General features: G+C 46.4%; 1 protein-coding gene across 3 annotated transcripts in view; it reads right to left on the bottom strand.

The window, feature by feature from the left end:
- LOC137346228 (discoidin domain-containing receptor 2-like) overlaps positions 1 to 27069 on the bottom strand; it is a 161164-nt gene that overhangs the window by 13165 nt on the left and 120930 nt on the right. For 2 of the 3 annotated variants that reach the window (XM_068009660.1, XM_068009659.1), the window contains exons 10-16: positions 26588 to 26757; positions 24744 to 24951; positions 13726 to 13833; positions 6226 to 6470; positions 3954 to 4081; positions 2732 to 2929; positions 232 to 466 (exon numbers count right to left, since the gene is read on the bottom strand). In XM_068009660.1, the coding sequence (XP_067865761.1) occupies positions 232 to 466; positions 2732 to 2929; positions 3954 to 4081; positions 6226 to 6470; positions 13726 to 13833; positions 24744 to 24951; positions 26588 to 26757 (1292 nt within the window). The remainder of the gene's footprint in view (positions 1 to 231; positions 467 to 2731; positions 2930 to 3953; positions 4082 to 6225; positions 6471 to 13725; positions 13834 to 24743; positions 24952 to 26587; positions 26758 to 27069) is intronic. The other variant, XM_068009661.1, reaches the window with a different exon arrangement.

The following is a 27069-nucleotide window of genomic DNA, read 5'->3' on the forward strand; positions in this document are numbered from 1 at the left end:
TCTCTCTCTCTCCATTTCTCTTTTTGTAGCCTGATTTGTTTCTAATACACCCTCTGATAAGATTGAGGTGGGTGTTTTTCATCAGTGTCACGCTGGATCCCTTCAGTTTGCCGAAGGGCACATCAGGTTAAAATTGCTTTTACCCTCTCTGCATCTCATCTGAAACTGGACAACTGGAGTATAAAGGCCAGGCGCGCGGCAACGGTCAATCTCATCACGGTCGCTACTTACCAACAGGATGCTTTCCCAAGCCATCCAGCGAATGGGGAGCACGGCCCTCCCCTGGATCCGGTAGTAATCCCCCGCGTACAGGTTCCGGCTCATCCCGAAGTCGGCAATTTTGATGGTGTAGTTCTCGCCAACCAGGCAGTTGCGGGTGGCGAGGTCACGGTGCACAAAGTTCATCGAGGCAAGGTACCTCATGCCCGAGGCAATCTGACTGGCCAGGTGTACCAGACTCGGATAACTGAGGGAGAGAGGGAGAGAGAGAGAGAGAGATTCAGAGACAGTGAATTTTATTCTCGTTATAGAATGCTATAGAATTGAAAAGCAGAGAACGTTATTTAATCATGTAGGTTAGACCATGCTTGCAGTACTGAGCACAGCTCTGGTCACAATATTATAAGAAGGATGTAGAGGCAATGGAGAAGGTGCAAAAAAGATTTGCTAGAATGATACTGGAACTGCGAGATTGTAACTATCAGGGAAGACTGAACAGGCTGGGGTTTTTTTCTCTAGAAAAGAAAAGACTTAGGGGTGACCTAATAGAGGTCCTTTAAGATTATAAAGCGTTTGATAGAATAGACGTAGAGAAGATTTTTTCACCTGTGGACAAGACCGGAACTAGGGACCATAAATATAAGATAGTCCGTAATAAATCCAATAGGGAATTCAGGGGAATATTCTTTACCCGGAGTGTGTTGAGAATGTGGAACTTGCTGCCACAGGGAGTGGTTGAGGTGAACAGTGCAGGTGCTTATAAGTGGAAGCTTGTGTTCCATGAATGTGCAAAAAAATAATCCTTTGGATCGCAAAAATCTATCATAGAGTCATTTATGGCACAGAAGGAGGCCATTCGTCCCATTGAGTCCATGCCAGCTCTCCACAGAGCTATCCAAACAGTCCCACTCCCCCTCTCGATCCCCAAGGCCCTGCAAGTTTATTTCCTTCCAGTGGCCATCCAACTTCCTTTTGAAGTTATTGATTGTCTCCGCTTCTATCAAACTTCTGGCCAGCGAGTTCCAGATCATCAAACTCAGATTTTAAATTAACCACTGATCCAGCAAAAATTGCCATTTGCCGAAGCGAGTTCCAAACCTCTACCACCATTTGTGTGCAGCAGTGTTTCCTAACTTCACTCCTGAAAGGTCTGGCTCTAATATTTTAGACTACGCCCCCTCGTCCTGGACTCCCCAACTGGCAGAGATAGGGTAGATGTAGAGAATCAATGTTTCCCTTTAATACCTTGAAAACATCAATCAAATGGGCGGCAAGTGGCGCAGTGGTTAGCACCGCAGCCTCACAGCTCCAGCGACCCGGGTTCAATTCCGGGTACTGCCTGTGCGGAGTTTGCAAGTTCTCCCTGTGACCGCGTGGATTTTCACCGGGTGCTCCGGTTTCCTCCCACAGCCAAAGACTTGCAGGTTGATAGGTAAATTGGCCATTGTAAATTGACCCTAGTATAGGTAGGTGGTAGGGAAATATAGGGAAGGTGGGGATGTGAGAGGGTAATGGGATTAATGTAGGATTAGTATAAATGGGTGGTTGATGGTCGGCACAGACTCGGTGGGCCGAAGGGCCTGTTTCAGCGCTGTATCAATAAAAAAATAAATTAAAAAAATCACTCCCTAACCTTCTAAAGTCTAGTGAACATAACCCTAGTTTGTTTAATCTGTCCTTGTAATTTAACCCTTGAAGTCCAGGTAGCATTCTGTTAACGCTGAAGTGGAAGCAACCCCACATGGACCAGAGGAGGTCGCCCGCCTCGCTAACTGTTTAGAGTCACTGTTCAGACAACATTTTGAGGCTGATTCACCACTGAACCATGCAGGCCACTATTTATTCTGCTCAACTGTACAACTGGGATTGCTTATTCAGCAGGGTAAGGATTAGACACTACATGCGGTAGATTTTACTCTGCAAAATTAAAGAAAAATTATTTCAGTCTGCCATCATTGGTTTGGAATAATTTTGTGAAGTAATTTTTCTTTAACTTTACACCAGAAGAACAAGAGAAGACTTGCATTTATATATTACCTTCCATAACGTCAGCTGGTCCCAAAGAGCTTTACTATCAATTTGTGAAGTGCAGTGACTCTTACGATGTCAGAAAAGTGGCACCCAATTTCTGCACAGCAAGATCCCACAAACAACCAGATTGAGTGATCACTATTGGAGCAGCACAAACTCTCCGATGCTCTTCTTTGAAATGGAGGTCTTTGGGATCTTCCCATCCGCCTGAGATGGCAGATGGAGTGCCTGTTTTAATAACTGGCCTGAAAGACATCACCTCCAACAGTGCAGGGCTCTTTCTGTACTGCAACAGAGTGTTAGCCTGGATTATGAGCTCACATGTCCAGCATGGAACTTGAACCCACAACTGCTTGTCTCTGAAGGCAACAGCACTACCAACTGAGCCAGGGAACTATACAGACTGCAAGCCTGCTCGATAAGCGCAAAGGGTTATAATGCCACTCGGAGTGACAAAACACTTGCTTCCATCAGTTCTAACCTAATGGTCGGGATGTCGCTTGCACTTGCAATCTTTTCCTCCAGCTCATGGCTGGCGAGGAACTGGTTGAGGTCTCCATTCTCCATGTACTCTGTAATCATGCAGAGGGGATCATCACGCACGCACACACCCAGCAACCGAATAATGTTGGGATCCTTTAACCGTGACATGATCTTCACTTCCTTTAAGAAGTCATTCCTGTGGACAGAAAGGGAAAGGTCAAACATGGACCATTTGCTTGCCACAGGGACTCCATTTTAATAGCTCTATACATTCCAACAACCAAAACTGGCATTTACGTTGCACTTTTAGCATTGTAAAACATCTGAAGGCACTTCACCGGGGCGTAAACCGACAACAATGTTACACCGAGCCACAAAAGGAGATATTAGGACAGGTGGCCAGAAGCTGATTGGAAGCCAGTGTTGGTCAGCGAGCACAGGGGGTGATGGCTGAAAGGGACTTGGTGCGAGTTAGGACAAGGGGCAGTAGAGTTTTGGATGGGCTCAGGTTTACAGAGTTTGGAAGGCAGCACACAGGCAGTCCTGGTGACTGAGATGAGATGGGGTTGGACGCTCAGCTAAGGGTTAAATAGCAGGCGAGGTTGCCAACAGTCTGGTTCACCTGCTGTTAGTTAACTCTTTAATATGTAAGTGCCAAGTACAGTTAGGGTTAAAGATCCTGAAATGAGGACTGAGAAACTTTCGCCGCTGGTTGGGGAATTTAGGACTAGGACACCGAGCTTAAAAATGAGAAGCAAGGCCTTTTGGGAGTGAAATTAGGAAACACTTTTACACACAAAGAGTGGTAGAAGTTTGGAACACTCTTCTGCAAGTGGAAATTGATGCTCTATCAATTGTTAATTTTAAATCTGACATAGAGTTGTGTTATCCAAAGGTATTACAAGATATGAGGGAAAAGCAGGTATATGGAGTTAGGTTACAGATCAGCGATGATCTCTGAGTGGTGGAACAGGCTAGAGGGGCTAAACGGTCTCTGCCTGTTTCTATGTTCCCAAGCCACCTTTCATATTTAAATTCAGGAAAGGATATCACTGTACAGGATTGCTACCGCCCCATTCCCTGGCAGACAGACGGAACTCAGCTGCAAAATGCAACACATGAAAAAAGGATTTGCTGAGCTGAAGGGAATTGAACCGATCCCTCAGAGTTGCCGATGAGGAGGCGGAGACGAAAAGCATATGCAACGGCCAGTGCCCCACCTGGCGTTCTTGGTGGCATCCGAGCGCAGCATTTTCACCGCTACCATCAGGGGGCGCCCTTTGCGGATGTTGAAGGGGAAGCCCAGGCTCTCCAAATCCTGAGGACTGTCGACTTCGCACAGGTGAACCTGGAAGCAGACAGGGGAGAGAACATATCGGGTTTCAATGTGTTCCTGCACTGTTGACTTCTCAAACAATACTGCCATTTCTGCTCAGGAAGAAATGCCCAGCCCCTCAGCAGTATTCGGAGACCATCCACCTGTCTCTGTTGGGTGAAGCCATGGATTCATACAACACGAAAAGGCCATCATGCTGCCCATGAAAGTCCCACTTCCCCTGTTGCTCTTTCCCCATCGCTTTTCAAATATATATCCAATTCCCTTATTGAGATTTACTGCTGAATCTGCTTCTCTCACCCTTTCAGGCCGTGCATTCCAGATCACAACAACTCACTGCATTAAAAAGAAATTCTCCTCATTTCCTCGCTGGTTCTTTTGTCAATTGTCTTCGATCTGTGTTCGGTTCCTGACCCTCTCGTTACTTCGAAATTGGGCAGTGAATTGGGTAATATTGGGCATATTATTAAAACAAGGGATATCAGGCATAATATACTAATAATAATGATATAATTATATTGGGCATATTATTAAAACAAGGGGTATAAGGCAGCTTCTGTAATTGGCATGGCATCGCATCCCCCCTCTTCCCCCCCCCCCCCCACCATCTCTCTGGGTTCAGCTTCAGTTATGCGAGAAGCTGGGGTTGTTCTCCGTCGAGCAGAACAGGTTCAATAAAGGTTGTGTGTGTGTGTACACCTTTAAGAGGTGGGGCTACAAGACTGTGATATGATGTAACACACCACATGATTCTGAGTGTTAGTCAGTCTTGAAGATACGAAGTAACTACACCGACTGGCTCTACATTACGTCATAACCGAGGTCAAATTAGAGCTGTTCATTAGCCCAAGTCTATGCAAGACTCCATTGCTCCTCATACAAGATCGAAGACTAGATCTCAGAGTCTACACATTCTCCTTCGAAATCCAATTCACAAACATCTATTCCAGTATCTGAGAACTGCCACCCTTCCTTGAAGATCTGGCAGAGTTATCAAACCACATTTACGTTTTCATGATTGAGGTTTTTGCATTTTCTTATTGTCTTTTTTTTTGTATTATCTCCTGATAGAGTCATTTACGACACAGAAGGAAGCCATTCGGCCCATCGAGTCCGTGCCGGCTCTCCACGGAGCAATCCAGTCAGTCCCACTCCCCCTGCCCCGATGCCTGCAGCCCTGCAAGTTCACCTCCTTCAGGTGGCCATCCAATTTCCTTTTGAAGTCATTGTCTCCACTTCCACCGCCCTCGTGAGCAGCGAGTTCCAGGTCATACTTCGCTGTCCATGTATATAGTTAACTTCTACCTGAGTAAAGGAGATATTTAGATTTCTAAATACGTTCTTCTTCTTTTTCTTTTAGAAAAGGGGGATGTGTGTGTGTACACCTTTAAGAGGTCTGGCTACAAGATCATGTTAGTCATGTAAAAGTAAAGTAACACACCACGTGATTTGGCGTCTTGAAAATACAGTTCGCATCTCAATGTAATTGCTGCTCTCCCAGCAATCAGTAAAAGGCCCATAATATTGTATTACTGATCCCATCTTGAGCGATCAGTCTTTGTGTACAGTCTATAATAACACAGAGGTTCAAGGAACACCCAACCGAGATGTTCAAAACCAATGAATGCTTTTGATAGAGTAAATAAGGAGAAACTGTTTTCAGTGGCAGGAGGGTCACTAACCAGAGGACCCAGTTTTAAGACAAAAGAACCGGAGGAAAGATAGGAAACGTAGTTTTTCTCAGCGAGCTCTTGTGACCTGGAATGGGCTGCTTGAACGGGCAGTGCAAGCAGAGACAATAGTAACCTTCAAAAGGGAATTGGATGGATATTTGAAAGGAAGAATTTTGCAGGGCTATGAGGAAAGGGTAGAAGCGTGGGACAAATTGGATAGCTCTTTCAAAGAGCTGGCACAGGCACGATGGGCCAAATGGCCTCCTTCTGTGCTGTAGGATTCCGTGATTCCACTGTGGGACGTCAGCTCATTGCTTTTTGCAGGTGTGACCAGTGTTCGATGAACTGTGCATAATCCATCCCAGTTTTACTGAACTGCATTCAAGCTACTCTCCATTGCTTTATACCTGGGATTATTTTATATGCTGCTCTCAAGCTTCAATTCGATTAAAACCTGCTCATGCCTCGATCCCCATGGCTTACCTCCCCAAACTGCCCCTCCCCCAGCTTCTCTCGGAAAATGAGTTGTTGCCGTGGAAACTCGCCGACGGCAATATCCTTCCCGGCTAGCGCGTCAATGGTGATGGCAGGCACGGCATAGGTGTTATTCCCCGTCACTCCCTGGAGGTTGATTATGTCGGCCTCAGCGTAGTGGGGCACGCTGTTCTGGAATCCTGTTTGGAAGGCCATCTTGGTGAGGTCAGGCTCCGCGTACTCTCCATTGCATGCTGAAAGAGAAAGGATAGAATGCATCATCCAACTTTGTGACAGCAACCGCCTCTGCCCCCTGCCTCAGCTTGTCTGCTGCTGAAACCCTCATCCATCCCTCGTTCCCTCCAGACTTGACTATTCCAACACACTGCTGGTGGGCCTCCGCACATTCTACCCTCTGTAAACTTGAGGCCATCCAAAACTCTGCTGCCTGTGTGGAGGCACTGGAGAAGTGGGTTTAGTCTCCTTCGAGAAGGTTAAGGGGAAACCAAAATTATGGGTGGTTTTGATAGGGCAATGAGGAAGAAATTGTTTCCTCTGGCAAGTGGGTGGGAACTGAATGGTCACAGATGCAAAATGGTTGGTAAAAGAACCAGAGGGGGAACGAGGAGGAATTTCTTCACACAGCGAGTTGTTGTTATCTGTAAAGCACGACCTGAAAGTGGAAGCAGATTCCATAGGAGCTTTCAAAAGGCTATTGGACATGTACTTGAAGAGGACACATTTCCAGGGTTATGGGGAAAGACCAGGGGAGAAACGTGGGACTACATTGGACGGCAAGCATTTAGGAAGGCACTTTGGAATGCTCACTTGGGGAGCCGGTGCAGAGACGATGGGCCGAATGGCCTCCTTCGGAGCTGTAAACAATTCGGTGATTCTGTAACTTGCACCCAAGTCCCGTTCCCCTATCATCCCTCAGCTTGCTGACCTCCATTAGCTCCCGGTTAAGCAACCCCTCGATTTTAAAATTCCCATCCTTGTTTTCAAACCCCTCCATGGCCTTGCCCCCTCCCTATCTCTGTGATTTCCTTGAGCCCCACGACCTTCCGAGATCTCTGCGCTCCTCTAATTCCGGCCCCTTGAGCATCACCGATTTTAATTTCTCCACTATTGGCGGCCGTGACTTCAGCTGCCTGGGCCCCAAGCTCTGAAATTCCCTCCCTAAACCTCTTTGTCTCTCTTTCCTCCGTTAAGACACTCCTTAAAACCTACCTCTTTGAGCAAGCATTTGGCCATCTGCCCAAAAATCATCTTACGTGGCTTGGTGTCAAATTTTGTTTAATAATGCAAATATAATGCAAGATAATGTCCATGAATCGCCTTGGGATGCTTTACTGTAGTAAGGCTCTATATGAATGCAAGGTGTAGTTGTTGACAAAAATTGTCTGTATCTGTATCCGCGGATTACGTAGGACAGACACACAGAGAAACTACTTCCTCTGCTGGAGGAGTCCAGAATGACGCTGAAAACTTTTGGCACAGAAACAGGCCATTCGGCCCAACTGGTCTATGCTGGTGTTTATGCTCCAGACAAGTCTCCTCCTACCCTTCTCCACCTAAGCCCATCAACAGAGCCTTCTCTCACTACTTCTGTCCACTCCCGTCAAGAGAGGGCTCCCAATCAATGGACAGATGTAGGCTTTCCGAGAGTTCAGGCTGATTTCCCATGGCAGCGAGTAGTGGGCTGGAGGCCGGGTCGCTTCTGAGTGATGGATTTTTTCAGAATTACATAGTATTTACAGCACAGAAACAGGCCATTCGACTCAAGTGGTCTATGCCAGCATTTTATGCTCCACACAAGCCTCTTCACAGCAAATCTCACCACAGCAAATGAGGAATTCAAATTCAATTAATGAAATGAATAAATCTGGAATAAACAGTTTGTCTTAGTAAGAGTAGTTCTGAAACTACCGGATTGTTATAAAAACCCATCTAGTGAAGGAAATTTGCTGTTTTACCTCGTCTGGCCTATATGACTCCAGACTCACCAACAATATGGTAGACTTTTAACCTCCTTCTGAAATGGCCAAGCAAGCCACTCAGTTGTATTCAAGAAAGTGGCTCACCGCCACCCTCCTCAAGGGCTGTTAGTGAGGGGTAATAAATGCTGACCTAGTCAGAATCGCCCATCTCCCGTGAGTGAATAATAAAAAACATCCTTCTATTTCTTTCTCCTCCATGTACTTTTCTAACTTCCCCTTAAATGTCTCTATGAAGAAAATTGAGGGACTGTAATCTTAAAATGAGTTCTTGGCCATTCGGAAATGAAAGCAGGAATCAGTTATTTTACACAACTGTACAAGCATTTACATGAACGTAAAGCAAAAGCCCCAAGCTAGCTGCTTTGCACAAACAGCATCAGATGTACACCATGTGGGTCCTAGATTCCTGGCCTTAGATACTGAGGCAAGATGCTGGACACCATCCAGGACAAAGCAGCCCGCTTGATTGGCACCCCATCCACCACTCTCAACATTCACTCACTCCACCACCGACGCACAGTGGCAGCAGTGCGTACCATCTACAAGATGCACTGCGGCAAAGCACCAAGGCTCCTTAGACAGCACCGTCCAAACCCATGACCTCTACCAACTAGAAGGACCAAGGGCATGGGAACACCACCACCTGCAAGTACCGCTCCAAGTCACACACCATCCTGACTTGGAACTATATCGTCGTTCCTTCACTGTCGCTGGATCAAAATCCTGGAACTCCCTTCCTAACAGCACTGTGGGTACATCTACATCCCATGGACTGCAGCGGTTCAAGAAGGCAGCTCACCACCACCTTCTCAAGGGCCATTAGGGATGGCCTAGCCACAGATGCCCACATCCCATGAATGAATAAAAAAAAAGTCGGGTTGGAATGGGTGAAATTTGGAAATGTAGGTGGGTGGGGTGATGGGGCAGGGCCCACCAGGTTACTGTCCATTGTATTCAATATTCTGAACTTCTGACAATCCCATTCACTGTTGGATGACTCGAAGAGATGGGTTTGGAGCATGGCTGACTCCAGAAATCCTACTATTTCCTTCTTTTAGAATCAGAAAATGATACAGCACAAAATGAGGGCATTCAGCAAATAAAAGGAACTCGAGGCACTGGAGAAGGTGCAAAATGTGGATAACACCCGAATTGAGAGGTTCGAACTGCACAAGCTGGGGTTGATTTTCTCAAAGGAGAAGGCTGAGGGGTGTCTGATGGGGCCTTTGCGATTATGAAAGGGTTTTTTTTATATTCGTTTCTGGGATGTGGGCATCACTGGCAAGGCCAGCATTTGTTGCCCATCCCTAATCGCCCTTGAACTGAGTGGATTGCTAGGCCATTTCAGAGGGCATTTTAAGAGTCAACCACAATGCTGTGGGTCCGGAGTCACATGTAGGCCAGACCAGGTAAGGACGGCAGATTTCCTTCCTTGACGGGCAATAAGATGGGCTTTCACAACAATCGACAATGGTTTCATGGTCACCGCCTGTTTCCCGCAAGTTTCCTGCCACTAAGAGGACAAAACAGACATTTAAGGGACCGAGGCTGGCAAGACGTCACCGATAAATAAACCACTCACAGGCTGAATGCCTCAGGTGTTCCTGCGACACATTATTTCTGAAATGTCACAGCATTCTCCTCTGGCAGGTTGCCTCGGCTGAACACACAAACATACCCGGTGACAGCTGCCCTTCTGAACCTCGGAACCACGGGCTGTTTTATCGGTCACGGTTAGATAACATCCATAGCAACAGCTATTTATTGAAGGACGCCATTCTTACAGTCGACAGCAATTAAACTAAAGTGCTGGAGGATGTTCCCGATGGCTGGAGAGTCCAGAAGCAGGGGTCACAGTCTCAGGATACGGGGTATGCCATTTAGAACCGAGATGAGGAGAAATTTCTTCACTCAGAGGCGGGTGAACCTGTGGAATTCTCTACCACAGAATGCAGTGGAGGCCAAGTCATAGGGGAAAGGAAATTATGATGCGATTAGGCAAGATTTAGGATGCGTAGGACGGGGAAGGAAACTGCAGAGGATGGGCACAATCGAAATGTGGAGCTTATTCAAGGAGCAGCTACTGCGTGTCCTTGATAAGTATGTACCTGTCAGGCAGGGAGGAAGTTGTCGAGCGAGGGAGCCGTGGTTTACTAAAGAAGTTGAAGCGCTTGTCAAGAGGAAGAAGGCGGCTTATGTTAGGATGAGACGTGAAGGCTCAGTTAGAGCGCTTGAGAGTTACAAGCTAGCCAGGAAGGATCTAAAGGGAGAGCTAAGAAGAGCAAGGAGAGGACACGAGAAGTCATTGGCGGATAGGATCAAAGAAAACCCTATGGCTTTCTATAGGTATATCAGGAATAAAAGAATGACTAGAGTTAGATTAGGGCCAATCAAGGATAGTAGTGGGAAGTTGTGTATGGAATCAGAGGAGATAGGGGAAGCGTTAAATGAATACTTTTTGTCAGTATTTACAGTAGAGAAAGAAAATGTTGTCGAGGAGAATACTGAGATTCAGACTACTGGGCGAGATGGGATTGAGGTTCACAAGGAGGAGGTGTTATCAATTTTGGAAAGTGTGAAAATAGATATGTCCCCTGGGCCAGATGGGATTTATCCTAGGATTCTCTGGGAAGCCAGGGAGGAGATTGCAGAGCCTTTGTCCTTGATCTTTATGTCATCATTGTCGACAGGAATAGTGCCGGAAGACTGGAGGATAGCAAATGTTGTCCCCTTGTTCAAGAAGGGGAGTAGAGACAGCCCTGGTAATTATAGACCTGTGAGCCTTACTTCGGTTGTGGGTAAAATGTTGGAAAAGGTTATAAGAGATAGGATTTATAATCATCTTGAAAAGAATAAGTTCAGTAGCGATAGTCAGCACGGTTTTGTGAAGGGTAGGTCGTGCCTCACAAACCTTATTGAGTTTTTCGGGAAGGTGACCAAACAGGTGGATGAGGGTAAAGCAGTGGATGTGGTGTATATGGATTTCAGTAAGGCGTTTGATAAGGTTCCCCACGGTAGGCTATTGCAGAAAATACGGAAGTATGGGGTTGAAGGTGATTTAGAGCTTTGGATCAGAAATTGGCTAGCTGAAAGAAGACAGAGGGTGGTGGTTGATGGCAAATGTTCATCCTGGAGTTTAGTTACTAGTGGTGTACCGCAAGGATCTGTTTTGGGGCCACTGCTGTTTGTCATTTTTATAAATGACCTGGAAGAGGGTGTAGAAGGGTGGGTTAGTAAATTTGCGGATGATACTAAGGTCGGTGGAGTTGTGGATAGTGCCGAAGGATGTTGTAGGGTACAGAGGGACATAGATAGGCTGCAGAGCTGGGCTGAGAGATGGCAAATGGAGTTTAATGCGGAAAAGTGTGAGGTGATTCACTTTGGAAGGAGTAACAGGAATGCAGAGTACTGGGCTAATGGGAAGATTCTTGGTAGTGTAGATGAGCAGAGAGATCTTGGTGTCCAGGTACATAAATCCCTGAAAGTTGCTACCCAGGTTAATAGGGCTGTTAAGAATGCATATGGTGTGTTGGCTTTTATTAGTAGGGGGATCGAGTTTCGGAGCCACGAGGTCATGCTGCAGCTGTACAAAACTCTGGTGAGGCCGCACCTTGAGTATTGCGTGCAGTTCTGGTCACCGCATTATAGGAAGGATGTGGAAGCTTTGGAAAGGGTGCAGAGGAGATTTACTCGGATGTTGCCTGGTATGGAGGGAAGGTCTTACGAGGAAAGGCTAAGGGACTTGAGGTTGTTTTCGTTGGAGAGAAGGAGGAGGAGAGGTGACTTAATAGAGACATATAAGATAATCAGAGGGTTAGATAGGGTGGATAGTGAGAGTCTTTTTCCTCAGATGGTGATGGCAAACACGAGGGGACATAGCTTTAAGTTGAGGGGTGATAGATATAGGACAGATGTTAGAGGTAGTTTCTTGACTCAGAGAGTAGTAGGGGCGTGGAATGCCCTGCTTGCAACAGTAGTGGACTCGCCAACTTTAAGGGCATTTAAGTGGTCATTGGATAGACATATGGATGAAAATGGAATAGTGTAGGTCAGATGGTTTCACAGGTCGGCGCAACATCGAGGGCCGAAGGGCCTGTACTGCGCTGTAATGTTCTAATGTTCTAATGTTCTAATAAAATATATTCAAGAAGGAGATAGATATATTTCTTAATGCCAAAGGGATCAAGGGATATGGGGAGAAAGCGGGAACAGGGTGCTGAATTCGACAATCAGCCATGATCTTTTTTGAATGGGGGAGCAGGCCCGAAGGGCCGAATGGCCTACACCTGCTCTTATTTTCTATGTTTCTATGCTTTATTATTACAACTGTTCCCTTTGATGTGAAGTTAACAACTGCCACATTATGAGTAAATTTAACCTAACTCGGTGGGCGGGGATCCCGTGGGATCGAGTCCAATGCTGGCTTCACACTCCCGCCCAGTATTACTCTCTGTAGACTTCAATAGAGGGTAAAATCAGGCCAGGGTAAACCAGCATTGTCCCCTTCCCCTCCACCCCCCCCAAATCTCATCAGTTTCCTGATGGGCGGGTGAGGTTAAAATAGCCTGATGCCAATCCAGTGACAAAGAAACTGGCCTTGGCCCATTGTGCTAAATGGGTGGCATCACATTGCCTCTCTATTACAGGCCCAGCCTCAACATTTGGTTGTCTTTGATGCCAATGGAACAGAATATGGGGCTTGTCCTATAACGGGCGTCCGATGATCTCCTGTCCCGGATCGATTTCTACCCCAGTGCCTGTACTGCACAACACAAATCAACCTTTCACTCACTGCAAGGCCTCACCGGGTATCGCAGTCGTGTGGTCTAATGGCTCCGTTCGATTTCTTGCACAAATCCGATTGTCTCATTGCCACCAAAACGAGCTACGGCTCAGGAATGAGACTGCGGACCCGAGGGAGCCCTGACCTCTTTACAGGTGGAGGTGAGGTCAGCGTGGGTGCGTGCTCTGATGCCACGTCAGCTCCGTGGGGTTATTTGTGACTGTCTCACTGCTGTCTTCACTCGAACACAGCAGCAAAGGGCCAGCTATGATCAGCTCTTTGTTAAGCTTAAAAATATAACTCATCTTTGCTACAACAAATGGGTTTCAATGTAACAGGGTCATCAGCCTTTGTAAAAATAATGTAGGCCTGTTGCTGGTCATCATAACCTAACTCGTTGGGTGGGACTCCCATGGGATGGAGCTTTGGTTTTACACCCCAGCCCAATATCATTCTCCGTTGACGTCAATAAAGAATAAAAACTGGGGTGGGATGTGAAAACAGCATTGCCCCCGATCCTGTCAGTTTCGTGACGGGTGGGTTAGGTTAGAATTGATGCCTCTATCAGTCACCATGTGAGATGAACAGCAATTCAAAGGTTAAGGGAACATATCCCAATGGAGTGGGTATTCAAAACTACCCCTGGCACCACCCCACCCCACCACCACCATCTTTCACCCCCCCCCACCCCACCCAACCTCCATCCCAATTTGCTGAGGTCCTTACCATCAGTGTTGATTGGCTTAACCTGGTCCATAGTGCAGCCAGGGCCTCCAATCAGATGACGGTTTGCAGAGAGTAAAAGGTGATAGGCTGGGTTGTTTAACAGAAGAGCTGTCGGAGAGGAGGGAACACAACAAGGGTGGATGAACAACAGGATGGATGAGCACAAACAACAGGATGGAGCAGCACAAATGCAGGATGGGGCAAGGTGGTAGCGGGGTGCGGGGAGGGGGGGAGGTTGGGGGGAAGGACGGTGGGTAAACAACACAATGTTATGAAAGCCCAATGGAGCTGCATCTCCCGCACAGCCCCTGGGTCTCAATGCTCCCCTATGTGACCCTGTCTGGGGAAGCTACTACCTCCATTCCTTTTACCAGCCAAGATCAATAAGCTTCCTATGGTTCTAGGGACAGTAACTAACCATTACATCACCAAAGCATTAAGATCCTAGGTGATATAACATTAGGACGAGATTGATATCAGTTGCATTTTATTACACTGAATTACCTACAGCAGACAGCACAAAAACAGGCCACTCGGCCCAGCTGGTCCATGTTGGCGTTTATGCTCCATATGAGCCTCCTCCCACGCCTCTCCTCCTCTCCCTACCAGCAGATCCTTCGAATATTGATCTGACAACATCAACGCTGGTCACAAACTTACGAGTGCAAATTGTAAAGACATCGGGGGTGAAATTAGACATGGCTGGGGATGTAAAACGGTCCAGTCAGTCATCTATTATATGTGCAATTCCATGTTCAGTCCCATTGACTTCAATGGGCTGATTAGTGGCAAGTAACATTTCTGCCACACAAGCGCCAGGCGTTGACAATCTCCAGCAAGAGAGAATCTAACCACGTTCCCTTGACATTCAATGGCATTACCATTGCTGAATCCCCACCATCAACATCCTGAGGGTTACCATTGACCAGAAATTGAACTGGACCAGCTATATAAATACTGTGGCTACTAGAATAGGTCAGAGGCTAGGAATTCTATGGTGAGTAACTCACCTCCTGACGCGCCAAAGCCTGTCCACCATCTACAAGGCACAAGTCAGGAGTGTGATGGAATATTCTCCACTTGCCTGGATGGGTGCAGCTCCAACAACACTCAAGAAGCTCGACACCATCCAGGACAAAGCAGCCCGCTTGACTGGCACCCCATCCACCACATTAAACATTTATTCCCTCCTCCACCGGCGCACAGTGGCAGCAGTGTGTACCATCTACAAGCTACGCCGCAGCGACTTGCCAAGCCTCCTTTGACAGCACCTTCCAAACCCACAACCTCTACCACCTAGAAGGACAAAGACAGGAGATGCATGGGAACACCACCACCTGCAAGTTCCCCTCCAAGCAACACACCATCCTGACTTGGAACTATATCGCCGTTCCTTCACTGTCACTGGGTAAAAATCTTGGAGCTCCCATCCAACCCACGTCAGATGGACTGCAGCATTTCAAGAAGGCAGCTCACCACCACCTTCTCCAGGACAATTAGGGATGGGCAATAAATGCTGGCCTTGCCAGCAATGCCCACATCCCATGAAACAAATAATAAAAAAATGGCATTGAATATTGAATATTGGGTGATTGTGCCTGTTTTGTGCCCATGTCTAATTCCACCTCCTGTTTGAAAAGTACAAGTTGTCTATTTCTCTATAGCCTCTACAACTGTGTCGGTAGAAATTCATTGTGGGCAATAGCGTAAAGTGGGCAACATAACATCGTCTGCCATTTTGCACCCTGGCTGATATTCAGGCATGTTGACTTGAATCCGAGCTGAATATCAGGGTAGGCGTACAGCAAGCGAACAATGTGATACCAGTCGTTTTAAACCCAAGACAAATTTCCACCCCCGATACAAAAACATTCATCAGCTTTTATCAGTGTTTCGCCAAAAAAGTAGTGTTTTTGCATGACCGCCTGCTTTTTGAAAATGCCACCTGACCTGAATGCAGTCGACCTGGGTTGCTTGTAGATTCAGATGCAGTTTCGTACAGAAGGCAGTTATCAGACAAGTGTTTAGCACCTGTAATGTGCAAGTTAGGTGCCACTGCCATTGCACAAATAGGACAAGCATGCAGCAAAATGTTGCTTAACTACAACATACTTCTGATAGCAGCTAGGGCCATTCAGCAGTGAAGTCAGTGAGCCAATGCACGCACTGGCTTTTTTATAGCATGGCTGATTCGTTTGTGGCGTGGGCCCTTTAGGTTAGTTTGCATGGTCTCGCATGTGCCGCAGTGTAGAGGGAACATTGTCAGTGAGCACTTCTTTTCCCCCTCACAAAGGAGAGTCCAAATCCGTAATTCTCTCCCCTCAGAAGCTGCGGATGCTCAGGGACAACGGGAGCTTCCAAAGCTGAGATTGATGGATTTTAGTTGGGTTAGAGTATCAAGGGATATGGAGCAAAGGTGGGTATGTGGAGTTGAGGGACAGATCAGCCATGCAGTACATCCTGGAACTCCCTTCCGAGCAGCCCTGTGAGTGTACCTACACCAGACAGACTGCAGCGGTTCAAGAAGGCGACGCACCACCACCTTCACGAGGGCAGTTAGGGATGGGCAACAAATGCTGGCCTTCCCAGCGATGCCCACATCCTAAGAATGAAAATTTAAAAAAAACTTTGTTCTGAGTTGGCTCACCAAGCCCGCTGGCCTCCCTGAATGTATACAGCAGCTCACCACAAAACCTCCAAAAGCAAGCCACAGCACTGACTCCACTAACTTTGCCACGGCAGATGTTGAGTCAAAAGCACCTCAAATTGGATGCCTGGTCCATTAAATAATGCTGGTGGGAGGTGGGGGGGCACCTCGTGTTGCTGAGAGTGGTAAAGCACAGGTGTTCACCAGACCTGTGCAGACAAAGTTTGAAAGACGTGTATCAAATTAGCTGGAATGGCTGTTTGATGTCACAATCAAACCTCTCCTCATGCTACTGGCGCACACGTGGCACGCCCGCGTGAGCGCCCTCCCAGCATGGCCCGCCAAACGGAACGCGTTGGAAGCAGTTAGTAGCACGGTCTGTTCCATTTTCTGTCTTCAGGGCTTCCAGCGCTCTGGAACCCAGTGTGTAAATGGGGCAGAGGAACAGAGAAGATACAGGTACACGAAAAGAAGTCACGCCGGTTAGTAACACTGGGGTTCATTTCTAGAGGATAGAATTGAAAAGTTATGTTCAACTTGTATAGAACCTTGGTTAGACCACACTTGGAGTACTGAGAATAGTTCTGGCCTCCATATTATAGAAAAGGATATAGATGCACTAGAGAAAGTGCAAAAAGGATTTACTAGAATAATACAAGAAAATGACAGGGTATACCAATCAGGATTGAATGAACAGTAAAAAGAGGACTGAAGGGTGACCTGATTGAGGTCTTTAAGATTATGAAAGGCATTGGTAAGGTAGGCATAGGGAAGATGTTTCCACTTGTGGGGAGATTAGAACTAGGCGTATAAATATACGATTGTCACTAATAAATCCAAGAGGGAATTCAGGAGAAACATCTTTACCCAGAGAGTGGTGAGAATGTAGAACTCACCATAAGGAGTAGTTGAGCCGAATGGCATTGATGCATTTATAGGGAAGCTGGATAAACGCATGAAGGAGAAAGGAATCGGAAAGATACGTTAATAGGGTTAGATGGAGAAGGGTTATGGAATGATGTCAATATGTAACAAAGTTGCACGAGAATATATAAAAGCTTTTCTTCACATCTCTCACCTGCGATGTTGTGAGCACACCAATCTCATTGAAAATACTTCATAAATGTGTGGTGTAAAATTGACCAGAAACCAGGGGACTCCATGTTGGAGAGGTTGATCAGTGCTCATTTGTCATTTCATTACTCTTAAGCTATTTAGTCAGCTGAGGATTTTCGATCCCATCAAGGTGTCCAACAGAGTACAACCTCCATGCATTCAGTGACCCAAGCCACGTTTAACATAAGCAATGGATCATCAGGACACACACTTCAAGTACAATTCATTCTCACTGCATCCAATGGCCTAGACACACGATTCATGAATCCAATGGCCTAGAACAAATGCTTCCTGTATTCAATGGCACAGAACACTTGCTTCATGTACTCAATAGCCATGGTTTGTGTATCTAATGGTTTAGAACACGTGGTTCCTGTCCCCACGATCCTGAACACATGGTTCCTGTATCCAATGACAAAGAACACAGGATTTGTGTATATAATAGCCTAGAATACATGGTTCCTGCTAATAGCCTAGAATACATGGTCCCTGCATCTAACAGCCTAGAACATACAGTTCCTGTATCCAATAGCCTAGAACATATGATTCAACACAACACAACAAATAGGAGCAGGAATAGACCATATGGCCCATTGAACCTGCTCCGCATTCAAAATGATCACGGTTGATCTTATTATTCAATTCCACTTTCCCGCCCACTCGCCATATTCCTTGTATTCAATGATGGAGCATCCACAATCCTCTGGGGTAGAGAATTCCAAAGATTCACAACCCTTTGAGTGAAGTAATTTCCCCTCATCTCAGTCCTAAATGATCGGCCCCTTGTCCTGTGACTGTCCCCAACCAGCGGAAATAATCTCTCATTGTCTACCCTATCCAGACACTTTAGAATCTTATGTTTCAATAAGATCGCCTCTTATTCTTCTAAATTCCAGAGAATACAGGCCCAAGTTACTTACTCCCTCACCATAGGACAACACCCTCATCCCTCATACCCTCATCGTGTATCCTTTCTTAAATGTGAAGACCAAACTGTATTCAAAACTGTACAATTGTAGCAATACTTCCTTATTCCTGTATTCCAGTCCCCTTGCAATAAAGGCCAACATGCCATTTGCCTTTCTAATTGCTCACTGTAACTGCATGTTAGTTTTTAGTTTTTAGAGATACAGCACTGAAACAGGCCCTTTGGCCCACCGAGTCTGTGCCAACCATCAACCACCCATTTATACTAATCCTACACTCATTCCATATTCCTACCACATCCCCACATGTCCCTATATTTCCCTACCACCTACACTAGGGGCAATTGCTAATGGCCAATTTACCTATCAACCTGCAAGTCTTTGGCATATGGCAGGAAACCCACGCAGACACAGGGAGAACTTGCAAACTCCACACAGGCAGTACCCAGAATTGAACCCGGGTCGCTGGAGCTGTGAGGCTGCGGTGCTAACCACTGCGCCGCTGTTAGCTTTCTGCATTCCTTGTGCGAGCAAACTTAGATGCATTACTCTCTGTCTTTTCATCTAAGTCATTAATATAGATTACAAATAGCTGAGGCCCCAGCACTGTTCCTTGCGGCAGTCCACTGTTTACTGCCTGCCAACTTGTAAATGCCCTGTTTATGCCGACTCGTTGCTTCTTGTCTGTTAACCAATCATCTATCCACGCTAATATATTACCCAAACTCCATGAGCCCTTATCTTGGCAGTTACCCTTTTGTGTGGCACCTTATCAAATGACTTTTGGAAATCCAGATATACTACATCTACTGATTCCCCCTTATCTACCCTACTAGTTACATCCTCAAAAAAATCTAATGGATTTGCCAAACAGGATTTTTCTTTAATAAAACCATGTTGACTTGTTTTAATCATACTTTTCTTTTCTAAGTGCATTGTTAAAACTTCCTTAATAATCGATTCCAGCATTTTGCCAACTAGCCTGTAGTTCCCTGTTTTCTCTCTCCCACCTTTCTTGAAACGTGGTGTAAAATTTCCCAACTTCCAATCTGATGGGACTGTTCCCGAATCTAAGGAATTTTGGAAAATCATAGCTAGCACATCCACTATCTTTGCAGCTATCTTATTTAGAACCTGAGGTTTCAGGCCACCTGGGGATTTGTCAGATTTTAGTTCCTTGAGTTTTGCCAATACTTTTTCTCTGCTGATCTGAATTTCCTTAATTTCCTCATTCTTTTTAGCCCTTAGATTACTGCCTATTTCTGCTATGGAACTTGAGTTTTCTACCGTGAAGACAGGCACAAAATATTTGTTTAATGCCTCTGCCATTTCCTCATTCCCCATGATAATTTCTCCTGTCTCTTTTTCTAAGGAACGAACGTTTACTTTAGCTGCTCTCTTCCTTTTGATATACAATATATATATATATATAGATATATAAAAGCTCTTACAATCTCTTTTTATATTACTGGCTCGTTTACTCTCAATCAATTTTTTTCCTTTTTATCAACTTTTTGGTGGCCCTTTGCTAGTTTCTAAAACACTCTCAATTCAATAGCCCAGAACACATAGCTTCTGTATTTAATAGCCTAGAACACATGGTTCCTGTATCTAATACCCTAGAATACATGGTTCATCTATCCAAAAGCCTAGAACACACACTTCCTGTATCCAATAGCCTAGAACACATGGTTCCTCTAACCATGACCTAGAACACATGGTTCAAGTATCCAATAGCCTAGAACACATGGTTCATGTATTCAATAGCCTGGAATGCATTGTTCATGTATCCAATAGCCTACAGCACCTAGTTCAAGTATCCAATAATGTAGAGCACATGGTTCAAGTATCCAATAGCCTAGAACACGTGGTTCATGTATCCACAGCCTAGAAGACATGGTTCATGTATCCAATAGCCTAGAACACATGGTTCCTGTATTCAATAGCCGAGAACACACGGTCTCTGTATCCAATTGCCTGAAGCACATGGTTCCTTTATCCAGTAGCCTAGAACACATGGATCATGTATCTAATAGCATATGGTTCCTGTATCCAGTGGCAGAGGACACCTTCTTTGTATCAATATTGATCTTTATCAAATATGTTGATGGGATTCCTTCCTCATCTTGGCCATTCTAAACCACACCATAAACATTCTGGAATAGAAAGGTCTTTGAGTTGCGCAAGACTGAAAAAAAAGAAAGACTTGCATTTATATAACACCTGGGCGTGTTGTGGGCAGCACAGTGGCGCAGTGGTTAGCACCGCAGCCTCACAGCTCCAGTGACCCGGGTTCAATTCCGGGTACTGCCTGTGTGGAGTTTGCAAGTTCTCCCTGTGTCTGCGTGGGTTTCCTCCGGGTGCTCTGGTTTCCTCCCACATGCCAAAGACTTGCAGGTTGATAGGTAAATTGGCCATTAGAAATTGCCCCTAGTGTAGGTAGGTGGTAGGGAAAATATAGGGACAGGTGGGGATGTGGTAGGAATATGGAATTAGTGTAGGATTAGTATAAATGGGTGGCTGATGGTCGGCACAGACTCGGTGGGCCGAAGGGCCTGTTTCAGTGCTGTATCTCTAAAACTAAAACTAAAAACCTTTCATGTGCTAAAGCAGCACTGTTGCAATGCAGGAAAGTCAGGAATCAATTTACACACAGCAATGAGATAACATGTTTTGACAGCGTTGGCCAGGACACCGAGGTGAACTCCCCTGCTCTTCTTTGAAACAGCACCATGGGATCTTTTCCATCCACTTGAGAGGGGAGACTAGGCCTGGGTTTAACATCTCATTCGAGAGACAGCACCTCTGACAATGCAGCACTCCCTTGGTACTGCACCGGGAGTGCCAGCCTGAATTTTGTGTCGAGGTCCCGGGAATGGGATTTGAACCCAGGAAGAACTTCCGCCGCAGAGGGACAAGTGCTGTCCCCTGAGCTACATCTGATCCACACTAAGGCAAGCCTGAAACTTAGACAGAGTGTCCTATCCATCCTGGGGTAACCAAAACGTCTTCAATGGAGACCATTGCTTGTTTAAGGTCTCAAAGCCATGGATGAGAGAGCAGAGTAATTTTTTTTTAAGGGCCTTGCAAAAACGTAGGTGATTTAATGAACAGGAGAATCCTCGAAAAACAGTAGGGCGAAGGAACTTAGTGATCTGGCCATTGCCTAGCATTAGAGAAAAGAAGTGTATCACCCCAATTGGATTTCTGACCTTTGTCACCGCAGAATCATAGAATAACACAGCAAGGAAGGAGGCCATTTGGTCCATCTTGCCTGTGCCAGCTCTTTGAAAGAGCTATCCAATTCCTCCCATTCCTCCCATTGTGCTCTTACCCACACAGCCCTGCAAATTTTCCCTTTTCAAGTACTCATCCAATTCTCTTTCGAAAGTCAACATTTAATCTTCTTTTACCACCCTTTCAGGCAGTAAATTCCGGGTGACAATAAGGCGTAAAAACAAATTGTCCTCATATCGCCTCTGGTTCTTTTGCCTATTAACTTAACTCTGTGTCCTCTGGTTACTAACCCTTTGGCCACTGGAAACAGTTTCTCCTAATTTACTCTATCAAAACACTTCACGATTTTGAGCAGCTCAAACAAATCTCCCCTGAACCTTCTCTGCTCTCAGGAGTACAAATCTAGCATCACGAGCAAGACCGGCATTTATTGCCCAACCCTAACAGTCCCCGGGAAGGTGGTGATGAGCCACCTTCTTGAACCGCTGCAGCCTCTGTGGTGCAGGTGCACCCACAGTGCTGTTAGGGAGCGGGTTCCAGGTTTTTGATGCAGCGACAGTGCAGGAATAGCGATATAGTTCCAAGTCAGGATCAGAATTGATGCATTTAAGTGGAAGCTAGATAAGTACATGAGGAAGAAAGGAATAGTAGGATATGCTGATCGGGTGAGGTTTAGTTTAGTTTTGTTTAGAGATACAGCGCTGAAACAGGCCCTTCGGTCCACCGAGTCTGTGCCGACCATCAACCACCCATTTATACTAATCCTATACTAATTCCATATTCCTGCCACATCCCCACCTGTCCCTATATTTCCCTACCACCTACCTATACTAGGGGCAATTGCTAATGGCCAATTTACCTATCAACCTGCAAGTCTTTGGCATGTGGGAGGAAACCAGAGCACCCGGAGGAAACCCACGCAGACACAGGGAGAACTAGAGGCTTATGTGGTGCATAGACACCAGTGTAGAGCAGTTGGGCCGAATGAACAGTTTCTGTGCTTTAAATCCTATGTAATTCTATGAATCAGTCAGCGAGCCCGGGAGTGATGGATGAACAGGACTTGGTGCCAGTTAGGATACAAGCAGCAGAGCTCTGGATGAACTCAGATGTATGGAGAATGAAAGATTGGAGGCTGACCAGGAGAGTATTGGGATAACCAGTACAACACCATGCAGCTTTTAAAAATTCGTTCATGGGATGTAGGCGTCACTGGCAAGCCCAGCGTATAATTGCCCATCCCTAATTGCCCTTACTGAGATGTTTGCTAGGTCATTTCAGAGGGCAGTTAACAGTCAACCACATTGCTGTGGGTCTGGAGTCATATGTAGGCCAGACCGGGTAAGGACGGCAGATTTCCTTCCCTAAAGGATATTAGTGAATCGGATGGGTTTTTACGACAAGTGATGATAGCTTCATGGCACCATTACTGGGACTAGCTTTCAATTCCAGATTTTTAATAATTCATTGAATTTATTAATGAATTGAGTTTAAAGCTGCCATGGTGGGATTGGAACCAGTGTCCCCAGAGCAACAGCCTGGGATTACTAGATCAGTGACTTTTTTTTTAATTTGTTCATGGGATGTGGGCATCACTGGCTAGGCCAGCATTTGTTGCTCATCCCTAATTACCCATGAGGAGGTGGTGGTGAGCTGCCTTCTTGAACTGCTGCACTCCTTGGTGTGCAGGTACACCCACAATGCTGTTAGGAAGGGAGTTCCAGGATTTTGACCCTGCGACAGTGAGGGAACGGCGATATAGTTCCAAGTCAGGATGGTGTCTGACTAGGAGGGGAAATTGCAGGTGTTGGGGTTCCTATGCACCTCTATGTAACACAGGTTTTTCATCCCTGATACCGTTCTAATAAACTGCCTTTGCTCCCTTTCAAGACCTTGACAGCATTCCTAAATGTCCAGAATTAGCCACAATATTCCTGCTGAGGTCAGACCAGTATTTTATAAAGGGTTAGCATGACGTTGTACTTTCGTACTGTACGGCTGGAATTTTACATTGGGCGGGAAGCTCTGCCCACTGCCGAAAAGCTTGCGGCGAGCCTGCCTCTGCTGGGCCTGGGGAGCCACGCTGGGGTTTTTCGCTCCACAAGTCCTTAATTGGTCTTGGGCGGGACTTCCGCCTCCTTGAGGCAGGAAGCCCCGCCTAATGGAGCTGCCGGCCAATCAGCGGGCTGGCGGCTCTTAGTCCCAGCAGCGCCACCGGGAGTAGTGGCCACTGCTGGGAGTGCACCCAGCCACCACAGCAAGAGGAAGGACCGGGCCCAGAACTATGGTAGGTTTTTGGGGCCTCGTCGGGGACAATCGGCCAGGCCCCAGGGACGTAAAGTGGGTTGGTTAGGGTGGGTGGTTGTGTTTTGCATTGGGGGCAGTTGGGGTTTCGGGCGTGGCCCTCCCTTCAGGAGGGCCCACCTCAGCCTGCAAGAAGACTGCCTCGTTTTACCAGGCAGGGTTCGTGAGCCCTTTGCCGTCTGGCTGCTGAGGGTAAAATACCCGCGGCAGTGGGAGGACGCCCTTAAGTACCAGTTATTTGTCCTATGCCTAACTCAAGTCTAGTGGCTGCACTTTAAAACACGTAAATTGAATAACACCTTGGGAAGCATGCACGTGACAGAATTCATCCTTTTGATAGGTCACTAATCATCCTGTCCCATAAACTGGCTTCGTCTAGTAAAAGTTAAGGCGTAATGAGTCCATGGTCTGCCCACTCCTAGATTTGGAAGGTTCCAGTAAAATTTCCAGAAAGGCTGGCAGAAGGTTTCATCACCCCTGAACAGACTAGCTTTAATTTTAAGGTTATGCCCCCTTGTTCCGAATTCCTTTCATCTACCCTATAAAATCGTCCAACTATCCTAAACACCTCATGTATGTGAAGGGCCGTTTGCTTGTTCAGGTGGATGTAAAAGATTCTGTGGCACTATTGGAAGAAGAGTAGGGAAGCTCTCCCAGAGTCCTGGCCCAGTATTTGTCTCTCGACCAACAAAATAAGACTGATTGGTCATCGAGCTCCTTCTTTTCTTCCCAACGATACACATCCTAAAGGGCCATTTCTCTCCATAGCTGGCCCGTCTCGCCCTTACCCGAGTTCTCAGCTCCTTGTGGCAGCTCAGGAAGCTTCATACGAAGCCGGTTGGGCTCCTGGTACTCGAGGTCGCTGGAGTTGATGCGCTCGTACAGATTGGAATGCCGGCTTGCCGAGGTGCTGGGCTGCGTGTTGTTGATGACAATCGTGTCGCCGGGCACCGACAGCCGAACGGTCAGATCATCGTCCAAGATCCTGCGCTGGGCCTAATCAGGAGAAGAGCAGATTAGCAGATGGGAGAGGGCAGGGGTTTGGGGAGCTGGATGAGGTCGCCAACTCCGATCGGGGCGTATTCCTGGAGGTTTCTCACCTCCGAGCGTTTTGCTCGGGTCAAACAGCCTCCCACCACCATAACATCTCCAGTAATTTTCTAACTAATGAAAATGATCAAAAGAAACATACACATAATTTCCAATTACTGCCCCCATGCTTTGTTCTTGCCGGTGATGCCCTCCAAGTGTCCAGATTAATCTTCCATTCTGGACACTTGGAGGGCTGGTAACCCTATAGCTGGAGGGTAGAAGGCTGAACTCAGAAGAGCAGAGCTACAACTCAAAGTCAAACTCCAGAAAATGCCTCACGGCCTGTTTGCAGGCCGGATCAAAGCTTTGCTTGGCAACTAAACGCTGAGTAATATACCCAGCACAATAGACGTGGGCAGATTAATGGGACAATGACCACATCTTCAACTCTAGCACCTTAGAATAAACTAACAAGGGAAATTTGTTTGAAACTTAACGTTTTCAAAAGGCCTTTGTTAAGATACTACATAGTGGGCTCATGGCTAAGGTCAGACCATGTGGAGTGAGGGGGCAAGTGGCACAATGGATAGCAAGCTGCCGACAAGACAGAAAAAAGAGAGTAGGGGTTACTCGGGTGGGCAAAAGGTGGGAAATTATGTTTCACAAGGATCGGTGGTGGGACCACTGTTCACCATTTACATCAATGAGCAAGAGGAGGCCATTCAGCCCCTTGAACCTGTTCCGCCATTCAATGAGATCATGACTGAACTGCGATCGAACTCCATATACCTGCCTTTGCCCCAGATCCCTTCATATCTTTGGCTAACAAAAATCTATCAATCTCAGATTTAAAATTAACAACTGATCTAGCATCAACTGCCAATTGCGAAGAGAGTTTCAAATTTCTACCAGCCTTTGTGTGGAGTAGTCTTTCCTAATTTCACTCCTGAAAGGTTTGGCTCTAACTTTTAGACTATGCCCCCTAGTCCTAGACTCCCCAACCAGCGGAAGTAGTTTTTCTCGATCTACCTTACCTGGGCCCCATAATCTCTTGAAACTGTCAATCAAATCACCCCATAACCTTCAAAATTCCAGTCAGTACAACCCAAGCTTGTGTAACCTGTCTTTGTAATTTAACCCTTGGAGTCCAGGTATCATTCTGGTAAATCTATGCTGCACTCCCTCCGAGGTGGGGTGCCCAGAACTACTCACAGTCCTCCAAGTGTGGTCTAAACAGGACTGAAGCATAGCTTCTACCCCATTGTATTCTGTTCCTCTAGATTTGTATTTGGGAATTATGGCCCCCACTATTGAACTGCCTCCCCCCCCCCAACGCCACAATGGAAGTATCTTCTCTACGTCTACCCTATGTTATATCAAGTCACCCCCTCAGCCTTCTTCTTTCTAGAAAATACAGTCTCGGTCAGTTTAATCTTTCCCAGTAGCTATAATTTCTCAGTTCTGGTATCATTCTTGTAAATCTGTTTTTGCACCTTCAAAAGTCCCTCTATAATATGGAGACCAGAACTGTTCACAGTACTCCATGTGCGGCCTACAAAGTTCAGGAAATTCCCTGTCCATGCTGGGCCCTCGGTCCTACCTTGCCAAGGATCTTCTTCCAGTATTGCCTCCAAAGGATGATGAAGATGACAATCAGCAAAAGCAGGATGATGGCCACGAGGCAGCCGATCAGTATGGAGGTGTTGCTGTTGTCGGCCTTGGGGACAGGCCGACCAGCGTTTGGGGAGAGGTAGACGGACGACTCAAGATCTGGGGCAGAAAGAGAAGACAATGTATTCATTGGCACAATAAGCAACTCTAGCTAACGGAGCACAAAACCGAGGCTGACACCCAGTTATGTACTGCGCTATCAGCTGTTCCGTCGTTCAGATGAGCCGTTAAACAGAGGGCCTCCGTCTGCGCTCTCAGGTGGACAATAAATATCCTGAAGGACCATTTTAAAGAAGGGCAGGCACAGTATCCCCACTGTCAGTTGTGGCTCAGTTGATAGCTATCATAACTCTGAGTTAGAAAGTTGTGGGTTCAAATCCCAGTCCAGAGACTTAAGCACAAAAATCCAGT

The sequence above is a fragment of the Heterodontus francisci genome, chromosome 29 (assembly GCF_036365525.1).
Source record: "Heterodontus francisci isolate sHetFra1 chromosome 29, sHetFra1.hap1, whole genome shotgun sequence".
Taxonomy (NCBI): Eukaryota; Metazoa; Chordata; class Chondrichthyes; order Heterodontiformes; family Heterodontidae; genus Heterodontus; species Heterodontus francisci.